This window comes from Cnephaeus nilssonii, assembly GCF_951640355.1.
Source record: "Cnephaeus nilssonii genome assembly, chromosome: 11".
Taxonomy (NCBI): domain Eukaryota; kingdom Metazoa; phylum Chordata; class Mammalia; order Chiroptera; family Vespertilionidae; genus Cnephaeus; species Cnephaeus nilssonii.
The window spans coordinates 25,386,913-25,409,718 of record NC_137082.1 but is presented as its reverse complement, the minus strand read 5'-3'; the positions used below and the strand labels follow the sequence as shown (position 1 = coordinate 25,409,718).

Genomic DNA, 22,806 nt, shown 5'->3' with positions numbered 1-22,806 from the left:
GTGCTGAGCCAGACAAGACACTCCAGCTGGCAGCTGCTTGGTACCTGGAGAGCATCAGAATGAGCAAAAACAAATGCATGGGGACAATATCTCCAGCCATTTTCCCTCCCTATGAGGCAGACTTGTCTGCAGGGGAGGGTGGAAAGTGTTCTCCCTCCACATGTGGCCCTTTTGATAGTTCTGAGGGCTGAATGGGACTACATGGCTTTTGTTTGGCTTCATCTTTGCTTTTGTAAATCCTCACCGGAGGGTATGTTGTTGTTCTTTTTCTTATTGTTGACTCTATTACCGATGTCCCTCACTTCCCCCCCTTTGTCTCCCTCCACCCTGTCTCTACCCCTTATAGTCCTTCAGCACATTATTGTCTGTGTCCATGGGTTATGCATATAAGAATATGTAGGGTTTTTTATTGAATTGAGAGAGAGAGAGGATGAGAAAGAGAAAGAGAAGAGAGAAACAGTGATTGGTTGCCTCCTGTAGGTGCCCTGACTGGGGTTTGAACTCACAGCCTAGGTATGTGGCCTGACCCAGAATCGAACCTGCAACCTCTTGGTGCACAGTGTGATGCTGAGCCACCCAGCCAGAGCTGTTTTTTTATTTTCTTAATTTTTGCTTAAGCCCCAGCAAATCATTCAAAAATAGGGAGATGTATGCCAATATCTACAGATGTCATAACATCCTTGATTCCTGTTACATTAATAGGAAAATTACGTAGGTAGATAACACTAGAGGAGGGTTTTGTGTTTTTGTTTTTGTTTTAATTGTGGGTTAACAGTATTTTTTTAAAAAATTTTGGCCAAATGTTGTAAAACTCGTGTCAAACACACAAACACACACCTCCTCATTTTTGCTCTATCTGGAGATTTACATGAGATTTGTGCTTTTTTATTTTTATTATTGGAGATGTGAACAAGACCCACCAGCCTCTAGGATTTCCCATGAGGCAAAGACAAATTACGTGAGTCGTGATCACTATTTCTTCCCTCAGCAGGAAATCCAAATGTGGTCGTTCGGTTTTTAAGAGTATAGTTCTAAAGACACAGGCACCTAAGTCTTTTTAGAGAGATGCTATATTTTTAATCTAGTAAACGTTTTCATTGCTAACATAGCTCCCACTTCCTACCCTCCCACAAAACCTACCCATGAGTTTCCCATGGGTCTCTTGCGAAACATGGCATAGCAGCTTGCTCCTTTGCAGTCCTGATTATAGGAGCTGAAAAAACTCTTGGTAGAACTGTTCTATATCTTTTTCTGAGCCACAATAGTTTCTGGCATTGTTTCTGAGTTTGACAAAACCATATTTCAGGGCAGGTCTGCTCTGTCTTATATTTGAAAGTCTGCAGGAAGAAGGAGTTGGTGAGGACTGAGCAAAGTATCCCCTGCCTCCCCGCTTCCCCCTCCATCCTCTTCCTATTTCTCCACTTAGACTAAAGTTCTGGTAGTCATGGGCCCTCTCATGGGTGTGACTGGCAAATGCAATTGGACTCCTGAAATAATATATATGCATATAATGGGGAAAATACTGGATTTAGGAGAAACACCAGACCTGGTTCCTGTCCTTGTTTTGCAGCCAACTATCTATGAAACCTGCTGTGCCATTTGGATTTCTGGACCTCGGTTTCCCTCCTATAAAATGACGGGGCAAGGATTGCTGGTGGTTACATTAAATCCTAATGCCGGTGGGTAATAGGCCAACAGAAAAAGGAATGAAGTAGGCTGAGCAGTGCATGTCCCTTCTCATGGGCGGCCTTTACCTCCAGCCAATTCTATCTCCGATGCTATAAGAAAATGTGAGCCCAGAGATACAAGATTGTCCCAGTTTTTTTCAAGAGAAAACTGAAACCCATAAATTGTGATTTCTAAGTGAAATATCTTGAGTTTCCAGATGTTGGAAATTAGTATTAGGTGGGATAGACATGTCAATGGGCCAAATATGACTCCCCGGAGGAAAGGTTACAGCCTTCTGGACAAAATTTTCTCTGACTATGACCTAAACAGTTTCCTAACACAAGTATTCAAATATAACACACACACACACACACACACACACACACACACACACACACACACATCATATTTGATCCAAAATAGCCAAAACAATCCCTAGAAAGAAGAACAAAACTGGAGGTGTCACATTTTCTAATTTCAAACTATATTACAAAGTAAGAATAATCAAAACAGTATAGTATTGGCATAAAAACAGACACATAGATCAGTGTAATAAATAGAGAGCCCAGAAATATGGACAAGTTATTTATGATAAAGGATATAAGAATATGCAATGAGAAAGAATAGTCTGTTCAATAAATAATGCTGGGAAACTGACTAGCCATGTGTAAAAAAAATAAAACTGGACCCTTATCTTATGACATACACAGTATCAACTAAAAATGGGTTAAAGACTTGAATGTAAGACCTGAAATCATAAAGCTCCTAGAAGAAAACATAGGGGACAAGCTTTTCAACATTGGTCTTGACAATAACTTTCTGGATTTAGCACCAAAGGAAAAGGCAACAAAAGCAAAAATAAACAAGTGGGACTAAATTAAACTAAAGAAGTTTTGCTTTGCAGAGGAAATCATCAGCAAAAATGAAAAGGCAACCTATGGACTGGGAGAAAATATTTGTAAACCACATATCTGATAAAGAGTTAATATCCAAAATATACAAGCAATTCAAACAATTAGATAGAAAGAAACACACACCGCAAAACCCACAAATAACCCAATTTAAAAAAATGGGCAAAGAATCTGAATAGACATTTTTCTAAAGAAGACATACAAATGTCCAACCGATACATAAAAATGTGCTCTTCATCACTAATCATCAGGAAACTATAAATCAAAACCACAATGAGATATCTTTCAGTTGTTAGGATAGCCATTATAAAATAGACAAGAGATTAAAAATGCTAGCAAGGAAGCGGGGGGAAAAGAACCATTGTAATTATTGATGGGAATGTAAACTGGTACAGCCACTATGGAAAATAGAATGAAGGTTTTCAAGAAATTAAAAATAAAACTACCGTCTGATCTGGCACTCCCACTTCTGGATATATATCCAAAGGAAACAACATCTTTATGTGGAAAAGATAGCTATACCCCCATGACCAATGCACTATTAACAATAGTCAAGGTGTGGAAATAAGCCATGTGTCCGTCAACAGATGAATGGTTCAATAAAATGTGGATCAAGAAAATATACATTGAGTGGCCAGATTATTATGATCTCTGAATGCATAATAATCTGGCCACTCAGTGTATGTATGTGTGTGTGTGTGTGTGTGTGTGTGTGTGTGTGTGTATAGGAGGCCCGGTGCAAGAATTCGTGCATGGGTGGGGTCCGGCCAGCCTGGCCAGGGGGAGGGGACATGGGTGGTTGGCTGGCCTGCCTGCTGTTCGAACTCCTGGCCAAGGGGACACTTTGCATATTAGCTTTTTATTATATAGGATATACACTGAGTGGCCGGATTATTATGTGTTCAGAGATCATAATAATCCGGCCACTCAGTGTATATACAATAGAATATTATTCAGCCTTAAAAGAGAAGAAATAATTTCTCCACTTGCAATAAATGCGAGTACCAGACAGGCATTATAAGTGAAATATATTATATGTAGAATATTTTTTTAAAAAGGTAGAAATCAAAACAGAGACTAGAAAAGTGATTATCAGAGACAGGGGTGGGGAGGGAGAAGTTGGTAAAGGGTACACATCTTTAGTAATAAGATGAATAAGGTCTGAGGACCTAATGTATAACATGATGATGATAGAATTCTACTATATAATTGAAATCTGCAAAGAGATTAGAACTTAAATGTTCTCCTCCTGATAAAAGTAAATACGTAAGATGATGGATATCTTAATTATGCCGGAAGAGAATAATTTCACAATGTTTACATATATCAAATCATCATGTTGTAAATTATCTTTAAATTTTGTCAATTATACCTCAGTGAAGCTGAAAAACATTATTTACTGTTACATAAAGTAACCACTGCTGTTCAAAACCTGTGGATGTTACCAGGTTCAGCTATGGAATGTGTTGATTCCCTTATTTCACTCTAGAACTACAAAGGGGTTCCCTCAGGTGAGTGATATGCACAGGAAATCTAATAAACTATCTCATACATCATGTGTATGAGCTTTTCGTGTTGGTCAATTAGACAGACCTCTTTCCAACAATTGCCCTGGTAAGAACATAATTAGTAAAGGCAGTCATGATACCCTGATCATAGGAGTTCAAATAACTCACACAGTGAGATAAAAAACATTCTCAATATTTAAATTTTAACTAGACGTATATATTTTAGGTCTGTGTTTCTCATTGTATGTATTGGAAACTAAAGTGAGAGGTTTTTTCTGTCTTTTTTTTTTTCTCTCTAAAGTGTGGTTAAAGTCACTACCAGCATGTCCCTAAATGACTTCAACACATTGGGTTGGGTTTATGAGAAATAGTAAGCAAAAAAAATATTGACTATTTACAATCAATAAAACAAGATGCGTGCAGGCAGGCTCGCCTCCCATCAAGCTGCTGAAGAGAGAGCATTTGGTACAAGCATACATGATCACGCTACTAGAAGTCACATCTCTCTCAACTAGTTTGAGACCTCTACGTAATCCATCACCAAATGCCCCATTTTCACTTCACTATACAGCTGAGGTAGCAAAAACATTTCTAAGTTAGCATGGAAAAATGAACCACTTGCACACTCTCCAAGGTATTTTTCCAAGTGAGTACGTTCAGGTTCAGGAACTTCTACAACAGTGGTCCCCAAACTTTGGGATGTCATCACCATTCAAATTTCAAAGAAAATTTGCAGCAGCTGACATTTAAACTTATTTTTTAACCAACAGAGGAGTTACAACAAAACAAAATAAAAAGCACAGAAAAGGCCCAGCAACCAGCTTCTATCTATCATCCCCAAATTTCATTTAAAAAATGGCATTTCAAGACAACAATAATAGAAAGAACATACTCTCAAAATGAAGAATTGTCCCTCAAGTGGAATAAAATTAACTTTATTAAAAACTTACCGCATTATCCTGATTTTTTTTTCCTTTTCAGCAGAGCCACCTAAACTTTTTCAGAATGCAGGAACCACTGTATTATTCCATCTAACGACCTACAAGCACATACTCCTTAACAGAGACGTTACGATAAATGCGATGTGCTCATATTGTACTAAGTTCTCTTTCAAATAAACACGATTATTTTGCCTTTTAACTAGAAACCCCATAGAAGATTCCCCACAGACCTTTACTTTAATGAATAAATGTGTCTTGCCCTACATTTTCGGCTCTTGGGGCTGGGGGATGGAAATCAGAATTTCCATATGGGTTCTCACTTGAAAGGCAACCCAGCACTTGAGAATCTGACTATGTAAGAAGGCGATGCTCGCACCACCTAGGTGGAGGGTCCTCCACTCTGGAGGCAAGGAGGCAGAAGACGTTACCTTTGCAATGCACATTGTGGGCTCGGACAAGCGAGGGTAGGTGTAGGAGTTGTACGAGTGTCCCTGGGGGTGGGTTTTAAATGCACTTGCTCCGAAGGGCATCATCGGTTCCTGGAGCCCCGAGCCCGACCTGGACCTCTGCCGCATGGCGGGCTGCGGGCTGGTCTGATTCAGGTACGATGACTTGGGCCTCCTGTCGTAGTCGTCCAGGCTGGGCCCCCATTCGCTTTCGCTGTAGGCCAGGCTCTCCTTGGAGCAGCCGCCGGTCCCTGCAGTTCTGGAAGGCGTGAATTGGAACGGGTAATCCAGAGGCGAGCTGCTCGAGGCTCTCTGGTACTCCCACTTGAGGTCGCTGTAGTCACCGGGTTTGCTCAGTGAGTCCAAGTGTGTGTGATAATCGATGGGGAATCTGGCCAGGTCGGACTTCAAAGGCTTCATGTCCGAATAGTAGGCGTCCCCGTGTTTCATTTTCACCACGTGCCCATTCTGCTTGGCCGCATGGCTGCCTTTATAAAACGGATCCAGGTCGTCCCCGTAGAGACTCCTGTCTCGGTACTTGTCGGTGGTGTAGTCGGCGGTGGTGTCGGATTCGCTGGAATACTGAGAGAAGGTGATGAAGCCGTTCTCCTCCCGGTGGCCGGGGCCATGGCCCGAGGCGCCCTGGTCCGGGGTGGGCGGGCTCTCTTTCCTTAGGGAGTTGGAGCGGGTCACCGAGATGTTGTCGAAATCCTCCAGGAGGCCGTTGATGGAGGATTCCTGGCAGGGTTTGTTTCCTCGAACGATTGTCTGGGAATAATAAAGGGAATTCTGTTTAAAGCAAACAATTGATGGAGGAATCCCATGCCCACCCCATCCAATTTAAACCAGAGGAAAACAGACCCCAGAAGAATATTTCATTAAAAAATGATTTAAGGCCCTAGCCGGTTTGGCTCAGTGGATAGAGCGTTGGCCTGTGGACCAAAGGGTCCCAGGTTTGATTCTAGTCAAGGACACATACTTTGGTTGCAGGCTCCTCCCCGTCCCTGGCCCTGGTCCGGGTGCATGCAGGAGGCACCCAGTCTGTGTGTTTCTCTCACATTGATGCTTCTCTCTGTCTTTCCCTCTCTCTTCTACTCTCCCTAAAAATCAATAGAAAAATATCCTCGGGTGAGGACTAACAAAACAAACAAACACAAAAAAAACAAACACAAAAAATAAAAAATAAAAAAACACCAAAAAACTGTTGATTGACTTCAGCGGTGAAATAAATAAAATACTTAAATAATATTCTCAAATTGCAAAACTTTCCTTACCTATCTCAGTAGAGAGATTAAGTAAACATCAAAAACCATTTAGTGGAGGGGGCAAATTGGGGGGGAATTGGGACATTTGCAATAGTGTCAACAATAAGAATAAAGGGGGAAAATGGAAAAGAAAGCCATTTAGAAGACTATTTTTGGCTATCATTATCTTATTTATGAGTTCATGGGAAATCCCCCGCTTAAATAACCAACCCTCACCACCTAACAATAAGCTGGTGTTATAATTTTAACAGTTTATAACTGTTTGGTTGAAAAAGGAGTTTTGTTATGTTTTTATATTCATTATCCAGATTATTTGCAAACCTAGTAAAACATTGTTACTTGAATATTAACACACCCAGAAATGTTTGCACTTTTTGTTGTTTACCTTTTCGTGGGAGACACATAACAATTGAAGTTATCAGATGTTCTAGAAGAAAACAGAACTTTCTAAACTGTAAACAGGGAGCAGCATGAAAATTACTCATGTGATTTAATTCATGATCAAATGTGATGTTTTATTAAGTATATAACTGCAATACTTGTTATGACCACAATTCTATGTAGCATCATCACTGAATTTTGAGGGCTTGGTAATGAGGTAGGTGTACCTGAATCTTGGTGACAAATTGTCAAGTCCACATGCTCCCTTTAATGGACTTAAATAGAACCGGAATACCGGGAACAGAAGGAAGTCACAAACCACTTACAAAGCCAGTGGGCTGCACCTTGATGATGACAAGATTTGCAGCAAAATATGTTGGGGGCGGACAAAAGAACAAAGAACCAAGTGTCGTGACTTCAGATTTCCAGGATTTTAAGATAAAAATATCTTTGAGCAAATTGCAAGGAATTCAACACCATCTCAGTTAGTACAATGGAAAGAAGATTTTAAACTGGGAAAAAAGTAAAAGTCATCCTGGAAAATGTTTTCCTAGATCAGTGCTTATAAAACTATACACAGTGGCCCAGCTGGTATGGCTCAGTGGTTGAGCATTGACCTATGAACAAGGAGGTCACGGTCAATTCCCGGTCAGGGCACATACCCGGTTGCATGCTTGATTCCCAGTGTGGGGCGTACAGGAGGCAGCAGATCAAAGACACTTTCTCATCATTGATGTTTCTATCTCTCCCTCTCCCTTCCTCTCTGAAATGGACATATATATCCATTTCACTATGGATATACAGTGAAAGACAAGGTCTTGTCCCATTCTCCAAATTAGCCCTGGACTAATACTTTTGGTCTCTACCATTTTCCTTTGAATAAACTTTTAATTTTTAAACAGTTTTAGATTAACAGAGTAGTTGCAAAGAGAATAGAGTTCTCATACATCCTTCACCCAGTTTCCCCATTGTTAACACCTTGCATTGCTATTAACTAAACTCCACAAGTGATGCAGACTTCATTCATTTTTCCCCCCAGTGTTCTAGGGTCCCATCCAGTACACCTCATTACATTTATTTGTCATGTCTCCTTTAGTCTGTGACAAATTTTCAGACTTGCCTTGTTTTTTATGACCTTGACAGTTTTAAGAAGTACTGGTCAGGATTTTGCAGAATGTACCTTAATTGAGGGTGTCTGAAGTTTTTCTCATGATTACATGGGGGATATTGGTTTGGGGGAAGAAGACCACAAAGTAATGAACCAATTTCATTACATCATATCCAGGGGACACACCACCAACATGACTTAGCACTGATGATGTTGACCTTGATCACCTGGCTGAGGTAGTGTCTGCCAGGTTTCCACACTGTGAAGTTACATTATCCCACACCCTTTCCATATTTCAGTCTTTGGAAGTAAGACACTTAGTGCAGCCCACACTCTAGGGAAGCAGAGCCAAGCCCTTAAGAGGGGGGTATTTTGAATTCTTATGCACAGGGGACTTATCTATTCTCCATATTTGCTTATTTATTCAATCATTTATTGTATTAGTATGAATGGAATCATGGATACTTATACTTTGGGTTATAATCCAATGCTATGCTATTTGTGTTGTTGCTCAAATGATTCCATCTTTGGTTATTGAGAGTTCTTTAAGGCTGGCTGCTGTGTCACTTTGACAAGCCCCCCCCCCATCCTTTTCTTTTTTTGAATATGTCTTACTTTCTGGCACTATAAGATTCTCCAGGCTTCCCTTGTATTGTCCCTGCTTTGCCCTAGAATCAGCCACTTTCCCAAGGAGCCTTGTTATTGGAGAATGATATCAGAAACTAGAATCTGGGTGCCGGGTGTGCTCATTGCTACTGGGGTGTCATAGCTTCCTGGCCCTCTCATGAACATGATGAGGAACTGTATACATGTATACTTACACAGGTAAATGCACACTTCTATAGTTATATCTACCCATCTGTGTCTATATTAAGCTAAACATGAATTTATACTATTATCTCTGAACCTAACCTAGTACCACATGGTTCATTCTAGCTTCCCCCTTATCTGTAACTGCCCCCTCCTCCCAGTTCTGTGACAGTGAAAAACCTGGATCTCATCATCTGTTATTCATTTACTTAGTCAATCCCAGTGTACATGTACAGCAGTTTCAGAATATTGACCCATACCAGCATGGGAAACAACTTAGCCAACCAGAGTATAGTTCTTATATAGAGTTCTTTTTTACTTTAGTCTTACAGTTTCCATTCAAAGCACTGTTTTCCCAAGTTACTTTCCCCCCACACTCCCTTTTATGAGATTATGCCAGTCAGATATACATAATAGATTTTTTGTGTGTGGTCAGTCTGTATTCCATCCTGGGATCCTCTGATCTCCTGGTTGACTTAAAAAAATGCATACATCAGTGTACTCTTTGTGCTGGAAAGTTCTATGGGTATTGACAAATACAAAGCACCATGCATTCACCATTACAGTGCTATACAGATTAGTTCCCCTACTAATCCCAAATCTCCTGAGCTTTTCTTAGTCAGACACTACCTTCTAAACCCTTGGTATCACTGGTCTTTTGTTGCATCCTTATTGTTTTGCCTCTTCTGGAATATTATATGAATGAAATTACACACTCTGGAGACTTTTGGTCTGCTTTCTTTCACTTAGCATAAGGCATTTGAGGTTTATCCAGGTTGTTCTGTGAATTAATAGCATATTTTTTCATGATTACTTTTTATCACTGAATAGTGTTCCATTATATATGTTGTGGTTGTATGTGGGAGGGAATAAATTGATTGGCTGATTGCCAAAGTTGGTGATATTCTGTTGGAGCCTCCCCCCAGACAGAGAATATCATGATATACTATATATATATATATTTTTTTTTTCTCTCAGAGCAGCAATGTTTTTATGCTCACCCAACATATGAATGTGGAGGAATAATACACGTGAATAGAGAAGAATGAGCAGCCCAGTAAGGGGAAAAGATGAAATGGGAATTTTTTAATGCAGTAAGTATGAATGCTAATAACTCACCCTCAAAAATATCATGTCTATTTGAGAAGGTTCCTATTGCATTTCAGGTGTATTTTACTGGTTTACAACTTCTCTTTCTATTTGTTCAGGATGCTCTCCAAACCCTCTTAGACATATGTACCGTTACTCTCTGTGGATTTAAACTGTTGGTCTCCTCTTCGCTATTATTTGCAGGAATTTTAAAGAAAATAGCATCAGTTTGTTTATATCACAGCATATCAACCAAAAGTCTTTTTAGCCATAATTCTGGATAGAAATTACCCTGTGCATATTCTTATTCTCTCTTATGAACAATTGGCAGGTTACTCAAAGAAAATGATATAAAAAATTCATGGTAGCTTTCTGGTATTTTTCATCCCAGGCATCTGTGTTGACTGATGGGCCACATGAATGACTGTAAGGTATGCGAAGGTCTTCAAGTATCTTCTGAATTATCAGATCTATATGGAAAAATCCTTCTGCAAAAATATTATCCAGACTTTCTCTGAACTTGCCAAATAATAGTTAACTATATTAGAACTTTTCATATTTAATGTTATCTTTGGGTCTATATCCGGGGAGGGGGGAATCATTTCTCTAAATGCTATCTGTCTTAACATCTCAATTAATCTTTTCTGTCTACCTTCATGCTTCCCACCTCTAAATACATGCAGTATTCAGGTCTAGGACCACAGAATCATTTCCAGTATCTTAGTGTTGGAAGGAATCTAGAGATCATCTAGGTCATCTTCTCCTTTTACTGAGAAAAACTGACTCAGTTGACTTTGCCAACCGGTATGACACAGACCTGGGACTGAAACCCAAGTCCCCTTTCTCCCAGTCTAGCTTTCTTTCCAAAGTACTCTTCAGACTCTTGAGCTAAACAAATTAGCACCAGTTGGCAATGCAAAGGTTTGATGTGTGATATCACAACCCATCAAAAATGGGTCATTGAAGAGCATATTTCTATTACATACTCTACCTTTAGCGAAGAGTTGAATTTACAGAGTATGGACAATTCTAGGTTCTCGTCTCAATTTCAGCCTAATGTGATTCATTTTATTCTTTCATTATCCATTTTCCAATTTGTAAAATGGGTAATTTCTTTGGATATTTAGCAACACTTCCCAGTCCCCAGGAATTGTAGAGGTTGATAGGGGTAGGAATTACAAACGTTTAAGACATACTAATGCCTTCAATAAACATAGACTTCAGGTAGACAAAAATGAGTAAATATGAAATAAATTAAGTTTAATGCTCATCAATGAAGGCAAGTTAAAACATAAAAGTTATAAAGAAAAGATTAGAGAAAACAAACTAAAAATCTTGGAAAGTTTTCAGGAAGAGGAGAATTATCATCTATGTAGTTCCAGAAGAAAACAATAGAAGTAATTCGATGGTGGAAAAAAGAGGTAATTACCAGCTCATCACTCACTGACTGATCGAGAAGATGACAGAGATGAGAATGTGTTCAGATGCCACCATCTTTGAGGCTATGAAGGTAATTGTGATTATGAAGAAAGAGTTCCCTGCTCATATCAAATTAACATCTGAATCACTTGTCCTTTGGAATTTATATCCAGAAAAACTGTTCATCTTCAGAAAATGAAAAAAATATGGCTATGATGGGGGCTGAACTATTAGTCTTCAAAATTCACTACCAGAATATATAAAAGGAAAAAAAAATCCTTCCCTATGTGATTTCTTTGAGATTAGTGCATTATGGAATATTTCCTTTGAAACTGCTGGGTCCTTTAAATCTTCCTATTTTATCAGTAAAATCCTTCCAATTTCCTTAATGAATTGAATGGGCAGACTTGAAACTAACTTTGTTTCTCAGAATACTGAGAAAAAGGGATTTAGATGCCAAAAGAAGGCATCTATCTATCTATCTATCTATCTATCTATCTATCTATCTATCTTCCACAGAGAGCTACTAGATATAATATATAGTATCTATAATATATGTATGTCTATATCCATACTATCTATAAATATTTTAAGTGACTAAGCAATAACATAAAAAGTTCTTGTGGAAGAGCCTCTTCTCTCAATAATTGTGCAATAAATGTGTTTGGAAAACTGAAAACCAAACAATCATAAACAGTATTCACATGTTTTTGGCCCCCAAATATGTTCATTTAGATTTCTTAGAGATTAGAGAGTTACTGTTTCTGCATACACATTAATCAGTGGCCTCTGTGGTGGGAAGTCTGCTGTTCTATGAACTTTAAAAAAATCTTTATTGTTGAAAGTATTACATATGTTCCCTTTTTTTTTCCCATTGACCCCCTTTCTAGCCCGCCTCCACCCCTGGCCCCAGGCCTTTACCACACTATTGTCTGTGTCCATGGGTTCTCTCTCTCTATAAAACCCTAATATGCAAATAGACCGAATGGGGAACAACTGAACCAAAAAACCGGTTGCTGGGACATGAGCTGACCACCAGGGGGCACACGTGGAACATGGCAGGCATGGGCAGCAGGCAGCAGAGCACGGAACATGGTGGGTGTCAGCCGCGGCAGGATGGTGGAGCAGGTGAGTGGGGGCGCCAGACCAAGGCGGGGTGCTGGTTGCTGTCATTGGGTGAGCCTCTGGTGGTTACTGAAAATTCTTTGCTCCCACACGCTGCGGTCCTGCCTGGCACTTGCACCTGCTGCTGGTGACAGCCCCGCTCGCACCTGCAGCCAGCACTGAAGCCGCTGCTTGCACCTGCTGCCGGCGCCTGGCGCTGGCCCCTATTGCCCCTTAGGGCTTCTCCACCTCCCCCTGCTCCTGAGGGGTGATGGAGCAGCAGCAGCCACTCACACCTGCTGATGGTGCTGGCCCCAATAGCTCCGCACTGTCAGCGGGTGCGAGCAGAGCTGGCACCATCAGCATGTGGGAGCGGTGGCGGCAGGAGCGGGACTGCCAGCAGACAGGGGACTGGGGGCCATGGCAGGAGGGGCTGGGCGGGGGGCATGGAAGATCGGCCAAGACCCGCCCCTGTGCCCACGGTGGCCCACAGTTCCTTTCAAGGTGCACAAATTTGTGCACTGGGCCCCTAATGCATATATATGTTTATAAGTTTGTTGGTTGATTTCTTCCCACCCACCCATCCACCCACCCACTCCCACCTTCCCTCTGAGAGTCAAAGTTTATTCCATACTTCTATGACTCTGGATCTATTTTGTTTGTTAGTTTATTTTGTTCATTTGATTCCATATATGAGTGAGATCTTGTGATGTTTGTATTTCTCAGTCTGGCTTATTTTACTTAGCGTAATAACTCCAGGTCCTTCCATGCTGTCTCAAAGGGTAAGAGATCCTTCTTTTTTTACTGCTGCATAGTATTCCATGGTCTAAATATACCACAGTTTTTTTATCCATTCATCTACTGATAGGCACTTGGACTGTTTCGAGATCTTACCTATTGTAAATTGCACTGCTATGAACATAGGGGTGCATACATTCTTTCTGATTGGTGTTTCATGTTTCTTAGGCTATATTCCTAGAAGTGAGATCACTTGGTCAAATGGCAGTTCCACATTTAATTTTTTAAGGATAATGGATGCACTAGTCTGCATTCCCACCATCCAGAGACATATGTTCAGTTCACATACAAAATTATAGTGGTAAACTTCATAAATAGAATTCTCTATATTTGTTAATGTGCAAGTAGAAATATTAGTATTGTTATGAGCTAAATGCTATTAAGAAAAAATAAAGACTATCCACTGAGGGGGGAAAACATTTTTAAAAAACAATGTAATATTTGTTATCTTTGTTTTGAATCTTAGGCTGATAACAATATGATATTGAGCAACTTACTTAATGTTTTAAAGCCTTTGTTTCTTAATCCATAAAATGGTGAGAACAAATCCTTATCTCATAGCATTATTTTGATGTTTCAATGAAATAATTTGTGTGAAAAGCAAGCATGATTCTTAGCATACAGTAAGTACTAATAAGGTAGTTATTTAACAATTTTATGGGTAAAATTTACTTTTAAATTAGGCTGATAATAATTTAGGTAAAAAAAGTTGCAAGCAACATATAGAAGAAATAAATTTCAGCTTCATATGTTGAATGTAAAAGGATAATTGATTTAGAAGACTTTAAAAATGACTATTAGTAATTTTAGATACAAATGTCTTAAATTTAAACAGATGTACTTCAAAATAATTACAACTGTTAATATATATTCAATACTACTCATTAGACCTAAAACAATGAAACTAAACATATATATATATATATATATATATATATATATATATATATATATATACACACACATACACACACACTAGAGGCTCGGTGCACGAAATTTGTGCATGGAATTTCGTGCACGGAGCGGGTGGTGTGTGTCCCTCAGCCCAGCCTGCACCCTCTCCAATCTGGGATCCCTCTCACAATCCAGGACTGCTGGCTCCCAACTGCTCACCTGCCTGCCTTCCTGATTGCCCCTAACCATTTCTGTCTGCCAGCCTGATCACCCCCTAACCACTCCCCTGCCAGCCTGATTGATGTCTAACTGCTCCCCTGCCAGCCTGATTGCCCCTAACTGCCCTCCCCTGCAGGCCTGGTCATCCCTAACTGCCCTCCCCTGCAGGCTTGATCACCCCCAACTGCCCTCCCTTGCAGGCCTGGTCCCTCCCAACTGTCCTCCCCTGCTGGTCTGATCCCTCCTCCCAACTGCCCTCCCCTGCTGGCCATCTTGTGGCGGCTATCTTGTGTCCACATGGGGGAAGCCATCTTTGACCACATGGGGGCAGCCATCTTGTGTTGGAGTGAAGGTCAATTTGCATATCACTCTTTTATTAGATAGGATAGAGGCCTGGTGCATGAGTGGGGGCCAGCTGGTTTGCCCTGAAGGGTGTCCTGGATCAGGGTGGGGGTTCCCTTGGGGCATGGGGTGGCCTGGGCGAGGGGCCTGTGGTGGTTTGCAGGCTGGCCACGCCCCCTGGTGACCCAAGCGGAGGCCCTGGTTTCTGGGATTTATTTATCTTCTATAATTGAAACTTTGTAGCCTTGAGTGGAGGCCAGGGCAGGCCAGGAACTTGGCTTCCTCCATCACCGGGGAAACCCAAGACTCCTGCTTGCTCCGTGGCTGCAGCCATTTTTGTTGGGATTTATTTATCTTCTATAATTGAAACTTTGTAGCCTTGAGCAGAGGCCTGGGCCAGCCAGGGTGTGCAGGAAGCTTGGCTTCCTCCATTGCCAGGGAAACGCAAGCCTCCTGTTCGCTCCATGGCCAAAGCCATCTTGATTGGGTTAATTTGCATACTTGCTCCTGATTGGCTGGTGGGCATGGCTTGTGGGTGTAGCAGAGGTACAGTCAATTTGCATATTACTCTTTTATTAGATAGGATATATATATATATATATCCTGATATATATATATCCTGATATATATATATATATATATATATATATATATATATATATATATATATATCAGTATATGGAAAAGAAAGGTTAATAAAAATGCAGTAAAATATTGAAAGTAGTCATCTCTAAGTGGGGAGATTAGGGTGATTTATATTTTATACAGGTACTTTTCAAACTTTAATGTGCAAACAAATTACCTGGAGATTCTGTTAAAGGCAGATTCTAATCCAATTGGTCTCAGGTGGGGGCCTGAGGATCTGGATTTCAAACAAACTCCCAGGCAATGACTCTGCTGGTCTGCTGGTCACTGTTAACTCAATGTGGTTATTGTATTTTCCAGATTTTCTACAATCAGGATTACTTTCATAATGAAAATGTTAGGCTGAGATTTGCTTTTTCAGTAGAGTGGGATTTTATATTTTATATATAGAGAGAGTGTAGTGTTAAATGTATTTTTATATGTACATACAGTGTTGAATATATAGATATATATTATGTTAAAATTATATGATGTTATAGTTGGCTGTTGGAAACCATACTATTTAGCATGTTCCTGTTTCCTATGGAGGTGTAATATTTATTATGTTTTTCCCAAAATGAAGACTGAAACAGATTTCACCATGTTGGAACTCCTGCTTTTATATCATCATGATCTTACTATGAAGTTCTGTGTCTCAGAGTTATTCATGAATAAAACCTGAGTACCATAGAAGGGAGGTATGGTGGCAGACATTTGAAAAGAAGAAAATTTTGTCTATAATTTTAAAAAATCAAAGAAACCAAAGCATAGTGTACTGAGGCATGGTTTCTCTCAAATCTCCTTTTTAGTGTTTGAAATGTTTACTGATGGTATAAATGCATCACTCTTAAGAAAGCACTTGCCTTTACCTCTTTCAATGAAAACTATTAAATCATTGTTAGGAAGAAGGGGCTTGCATGATGTAAATGTTTATTAGAAATAAATTGTTGACATGACCCACCCCCTAGATTTTTTAAAAACAAGGGTAAATAGCCTTATTTAATCAGGAAGACCAGTTAAATGAGAATGGAGGCAGTATTTGTTTCTCTGGCATGGGCTACCCTTTGAAGAACCATAAGCGGCAGACCGGTTATTCATGAAATATAAACGTGCGGAATTTTACAACACAGTTTAACCAGGCTTAAAAATGTAAGAACCGCTATTTATTACTGTCTCTATCTGATGCTTATTAAAGCAAGATTGTGCAGTTTTATAGAGATCAATAACAGAGTAACTGCAAGAGTATCAGTGAATTTCATGCTGCAGAACAGCCAGGCACTAAAAAGAATCAATGTAACCCAATCTATTTGAGTTGGAAGCCACGGTTCTCACTGTCTTTCCATTGTGCAGGGGCTGGCTCGGCGTCTGTTCTGGCTCCCGGTGACAGTGGACATATTTCATGGCGCTCCTTCCTCGGGCTGTTGGCTGGTGATAAGCTATAATGGATCTGTCCCTAAGAACAGCTGTCTCCCCTTGTTCTTGGGAAGAGATGAAAAAGTGCCTCTGCTCTCACCGGCTGTATCAACCTTGACAATAACAGAGTGTGTAATTAACAGCTTTGCCCTAATAAGACCTCACATTTCTTTTTCAAAAACAATGTCTTCCACCCTCCTCCAGAATATGTTTCATTTTGTCTTTCTGGGTAAACACTTGCCAGGAGGTCAATAAGCTAAATAGTCCCATGACTTGAGAACAAACCAGGACTCTCAGAAAGTATCTGCTTTTAAGCAATTTATCTAAACTCTTGCCCTGTTTGTAGGCAAATTCCCTTGTTTTTAAGGAAGAATGTGGCTGGAAACAGCTGGGAACATAATCACAGCAAACAAATGCACCTGATATATTTGGATCCTTATGGGAAGAAAGACTTGCTGGCAGTTGGCTTTTTTAAAAACCCAAAGACCTCAAATCTATTTTTTTCCCGTTTTCTACATACCACTTTTTTTTTTTGTAACCATAGGGGGTGGGGTTAATTGGGTGAATAATTGAGAATCACATATTCCAGGAAAATATGAGACTTAGGGCAGAATATCTCAGAGTGGAAGTGGTGGTGAGGGTTTCTAACCATTAAGACCCTTTTATATAAATCACATAATAATGTTAATTATGTGGAATCCAAAGAAACCAACTCCTATACTAACTAAAATTATTATGTTCTACACAAATTACAAAAAAAGTAGAATGCATTTAAGAAAGGTTTTCTAAATTTTGTAGAAATCAAGATTTCCTCATTAAGTTAATTGGAAAATGTTCTAGTGTTTGCCATTCTCTCTACTTCTTAAAGCGCAGAGAATTCAGTACATTCACTAGTAGTGACCAGTTCCATACGTGGATAATCCCTGAAGGCGACTTTCTATTTACTGTTAACTGGGCAAAGCAAATGTGGGCAGTTCATAGCCCTGGTTCTTGCTGCTTGGGATGTGAGGCGTTCAGCCTGAAGTCAACTCAAGGCAGTTTGACCAAAGTGTTTTATGTTTGCGTTAAAAGTCCATTTGAGACTGCGAATGCTGAGGTTGGAAATTTATCTACTCTTTGTTGGCTGTTTCTCGGTTCAGTGTCTAGGGAACAATGATGTCTGTATTAGTATTTCCATTCATTAATTTATTCATTTAGTCAAACAAAAAATCATTTCTAAGTGCAGGGAGATCTCTGAGATAAATGAGACAAGAGTCCACAATATGTTTCTTAACTTGGGTAGTTAATAGCATTTCAAATTATTCTTCAAGCTTTCCATATTCATCAGACCTAGCCTGAGTTCCTCAAAACAGAGCGAGACAATGGCTTGCATGTGAGTAGTATATTTTGGAAAGTAAGGCCCAGGAACAGGGAGGAGGGTGCAGCAGGAAGGAGGGAAGCCTGTAAAAGAGGGAATTATCCAGCTGATTATCTGTGAACAATCGGGGCTCAGTGTTTTGAAAAGCTGTGAAGAATGAGTCTCAGAGCTGACTAGTCAAGGGAATGAACATCGACGTAGTCATCAACCTGCTCCCAATCCCCTGCCTCAGAATGGCTGAGGGGACACCCACATGTGTCCCAGAGGGACAAAGTAAAGAAATTTCTCTGCCCCAAAGCAGACATAAATGGTGAGACTGAAGTGAGTAGCAGTTGCCTCAGCAATGGCCAGAGTGAAAAAGGTGGGTCTAAAAAATGTGACACAAAAGGTAACCTATATACCTTTTCTAGACACTGATACATCCTAATATATAAAAATCCAGGGGCCGTCACGACTGAAACAACCGAATGGATGACCGAACAGCAGGCTGCGTGGGGCGACCAGGACAGCAGGGGGGTTAGTGAGGGACGACCAAACAACTGAATAGCAGATTGCATGGGGCAACCAAGCCAGCAGGGGGGTTAGTGAGGGATGACCAAATGACTGAACAGCAGGCTGCATGGGGTGACCAGGCCGGCGGGAGGGCAGTTGGGGGCAACCAGGCCGGCAGGGGGGGCAGTTGGGGGTGACAAGGTCGGCAGGGGGGGCAGTTGGGGGCGACCAGGCTGGCAGGGAGGGGCAGTTGGGGGCAACCAGGCCGGCAGTTAGGGGCGATCAGGCCGGCAGGCAGAGGCTGTTAGGGGTGATCAGTCTGGCGGGGGGGGGGGGGGGCAGTTAAAGGCAATCAGGCAGGCAGGCAGGTGAACAGTTAGGAGCCAGCAGTCCCAGATTGTGAGAGGGACGTCCAACTGCCGGTTTAGGCCTGATCCCTGGGACAGTCGGACATCTCCCGAGGGATCCCGGATTGGAGAGGGTGCAGGCTGGGCTGAGGGGACCCCCACCCCTCATGCACGAATTTTGTGCACCGAGCCTCTAGTTGTACAATTAAAAAGTAAAGATGAAAACAGTGTTCCTTTCTCTTTCCCTATGGGGCATATATATCAGTACACTTACTCAATGTGGTAGATATGCTACTAGGTGACCATCAAAGGTGTGTGCTCTCCCCACTCTCCCACCCCCATCCAGAAGCCACATTTCCCAGACCTCTTTGCATCTAGATAGACCACAGGACCAATTCTCACCCATGGGATTTGAGGAGGATGTGATGGGCATCATGTTCCTGAACAAAGTTACAAAGAATCCCTTTTCTTCTCTCTAGCAGGATGGGTAAGATCTAGCAGGATACTCTCAGTGCTAAGGGAATGCCAGGGCCCAGAGAAAATCCACATTGGATATTTAGTGATTGAGAAATACACTCCTACCAGGTATTTTGTTGAGCTTATTTACTGAGATGTAACAGATGGAATTACCTTAACGAATATATCATAATAACAATGATTATAGTGGATCCAAAATTCAAAAGCAGACCAGAAATAAAAGAGAATAAGCAGGGGCACACTTTATCTTAGTATTTCCATCAAGTATGCCCAGGCTAATTCTTCATAACTGGCAATGGTCACGGAGCCCAGGACATCCACAGCAGCTCCAGAGATACCAAGGAGCAGTTTGAGATATGAACCAGACATGAACTACTAATGTGCTGGTAGAAAAAATGATATTGAGCACCTAACGCCTGAGACAGAGCAGCGAGACCTGTGAATGGAACTGCTCATCTCAGCTTGATTTTAGGGTATCCATAGAGTTGACCATGTCTGAACAAATGTTTTATTTTTCCATAGTTCAGGGTGAGATATAAACTCATGCAGGGAGTAAAAGAAGGCACATTCACTAAAATGTATCACATAGGGGCCGAGCAATGCAGTTTGGTATTAGTCTCTGTGATAGATTACCTGTGGAATAAGCACAATTACTCCCCCTCCCCATGCCATATGACTTTGAAGGTCTTTGTATTGGGAGGTAGTAGAATTTTGAACCTGGGATGGCCTGCATAGACAAAAGAAAGTGGCAGAATTGGCATTATACCCATTCTTTGTCTGGTCTGCAAGAAACCTTGCTAGCGGCCACCCTCTCTGTCCCCTGCTTCTCCCAGATGAACAAGCTTGGGCTGGCCAGCTGCAGGATCTGAGATGAGCCACGACTGCTGAGGCCGTCCTAGATTAAGGAACCCACTTCATCTATGCACCCCTCTCCTTCACCCAAGCTAGAGCAGGGAGATGCAGAAGAAATGAGGCATAGACGCTAGAACTTGGGCCCATTTGTACCAGCGCAGGGGAAGCTGCCTGCTGGAGGGGGAAAGGCTTGTGTGCCTGTGGGTGGGCAGTGGGAATCCTTGCTGTGGGGAGAGAAAGGGGCATTATGTGAGTGGAAACTCACTAGAGATGAGTCCTGGGGTGGCAGGCTGCTCCTGAATTGTGCTAATCATTAAACCCTCCATCTGCTTTTGCCCATAAAGGATGAGTCAGCCTGAAATATCAGCAGGGGTATGGCCAAGGCTTATCTTTGAGTTAGTTTTAGATTTTTCTTTATGGCTAAACTTATTTTTAACTGGTATAGCCTTATGGTTAGACTTTTGGTTCTATTTATCATCCTATCATCACTTAACTTTATTTTTTACTTTAGCCATTAAATATCAGTTTGCTTTAGCAAATTTCAGTTGTTTGTGAGGTAAGGCTTCTGTCCTTTTCTACTCTAAGGTTTTGTTATTCCATCTTCTAAAAGTCTTTAAAATTTGAGATGTTTTAATATAACAAGAACTTTAAAAATACAAAACTCTCTTAAAAGCACTGGCTGGTGTACTCAGTGGTTAGAGCATCAACCTGCATACTGAAGGGTTGGGGGTTCGATTTCCAGTCAAGGGCATGTGCATAGGTTGAGGGTTTGCTTCCCGCCCCCAGTTGGGGCAAACGGTCCATAACTGTCTCTCTCAAAATGATGTTTCTCTCTCTCACTCTCTCCCGCCCTCCCTTTCTCCCTTCCACTCTCTCTGAAAAGCAATGGGGAAAAAATCCTCAGGTGAGGATTTAAAAAATATCTTTCTTAAGAAAGAATGTTTAAAACTCAGGATTATGGGAACTGGGATAAGACAAGTTGATGGCTTCTTGGAACATTTAGCTTTTTCAATAACTACAAAATTCTGTCACCAACAAAAGAAACATCTTGTAACATCATATTTGCTGGAGTTTCTGACACTTAAAAATTCAGTAACAAAATGCATAGTCTACACATCAATTGCAACCTCCCCTTGTAAAAACAACTGAATAAGTGGTTCTTAAAATATTAGTAATATGCAATGCTAAATGCCAAAATCATTTGCTTTCTCTTATAGATTATATAAAGAAGCACAAGGCACATTCACTTTAAATTTGGTCAACAAAATTTTACCTTTGAGTGTCAGAAGCTTACATTTCTGTTGCTATTTTTCAACCTGACAAAGCAATCTTGACAAACATGAAAATGATCTCTTTAAGGCATAATAAATGTTAAAAAATTTGTTAATCTAGAAATAAAACTGCTAGGCAGTTAAACCAAACATTCTTAGTTATTAAACATTTCATTTAAGTGATCAAAATTGGAATAATGATTAACTCCAGAGCTAAGGTGTTCACTGGGAAGAGACCCAAGGGAAGTTTCTGATTGATGAAAATGTTCTATATATTGATCTGGGAAGTGGGCACATGAATATACACGTATTTAGACATTCACCAAGCTGTACATTCATGATTTTTCTTTTATTATATGTAAATTATGCTTTTGTTAAACTACATTGGAGTGGCACCAAACAAAACTATATTATCTTTCCCTTTCCAAAATTGTATTCCATCAATTGTGTTTTCATATTGTGACCATAGATTTAGCAAAAATACACTGCAAGAAGCAAATGGCATCTAGTCTTTCTGTTGCCCTCGGAATTTTCTTGAAGAGGCGGTTCACTGCCATTTAGTGTCCCCACAGAAAGATCTCATGAATCATTTATTTACAAATTATAATTAGAAACCTTTACTTTCCTGTAGGAAAGACTGTTTCTCCCACTGTCCTTTTCTATTGATAAAAATTTTGTAATTGTTTCAGCAGGACTCCCAGGAGGCTTGAAAAAAAATTTTTTTTTACCTCAACTCTATCAATTATATTTACATGCAAGGTTTACATATCTGTATTCTTTTATTATCTTCTCTCTCTTCCATGATTTATATTTTTTCTTGGTTCTCAATATTTTATTGTATTTGAAACTGGCCAAACTGTTACTATGTGGAATTTCATTGTACATTAGTACCAACCTTTTGGGGAGCGATTACCAGTGCCCATATTTTACCTTCCTTCCTCATAAGAACACATTTAAACAATCCTCTAATTCAGCAGGTCTGGCGCGGGCACGGGATTCTGGATTTCTCACAAGCTCTCAGGGAAGTTGCAAGGTCCCAAAGAACAGGTAAAGTTTCCTGAATAGCTGAG

General features: G+C 40.5%; 1 protein-coding gene across 1 annotated transcript in view; it reads right to left on the bottom strand.

The window, feature by feature from the left end:
* Positions 1-22,806, bottom strand: part of PAK5 (p21 (RAC1) activated kinase 5) — a gene marked incomplete at both ends in the record, with an annotated part of 97,958 nt that overhangs the window by 32,930 nt on the left and 42,222 nt on the right. Inside the window, one exon of the mRNA XM_079783302.1 lies at positions 5,457-6,242. Within this exon, the coding sequence (XP_079639428.1) occupies positions 5,457-6,242 (786 nt within the window). The remainder of the gene's footprint in view (positions 1-5,456; positions 6,243-22,806) is intronic.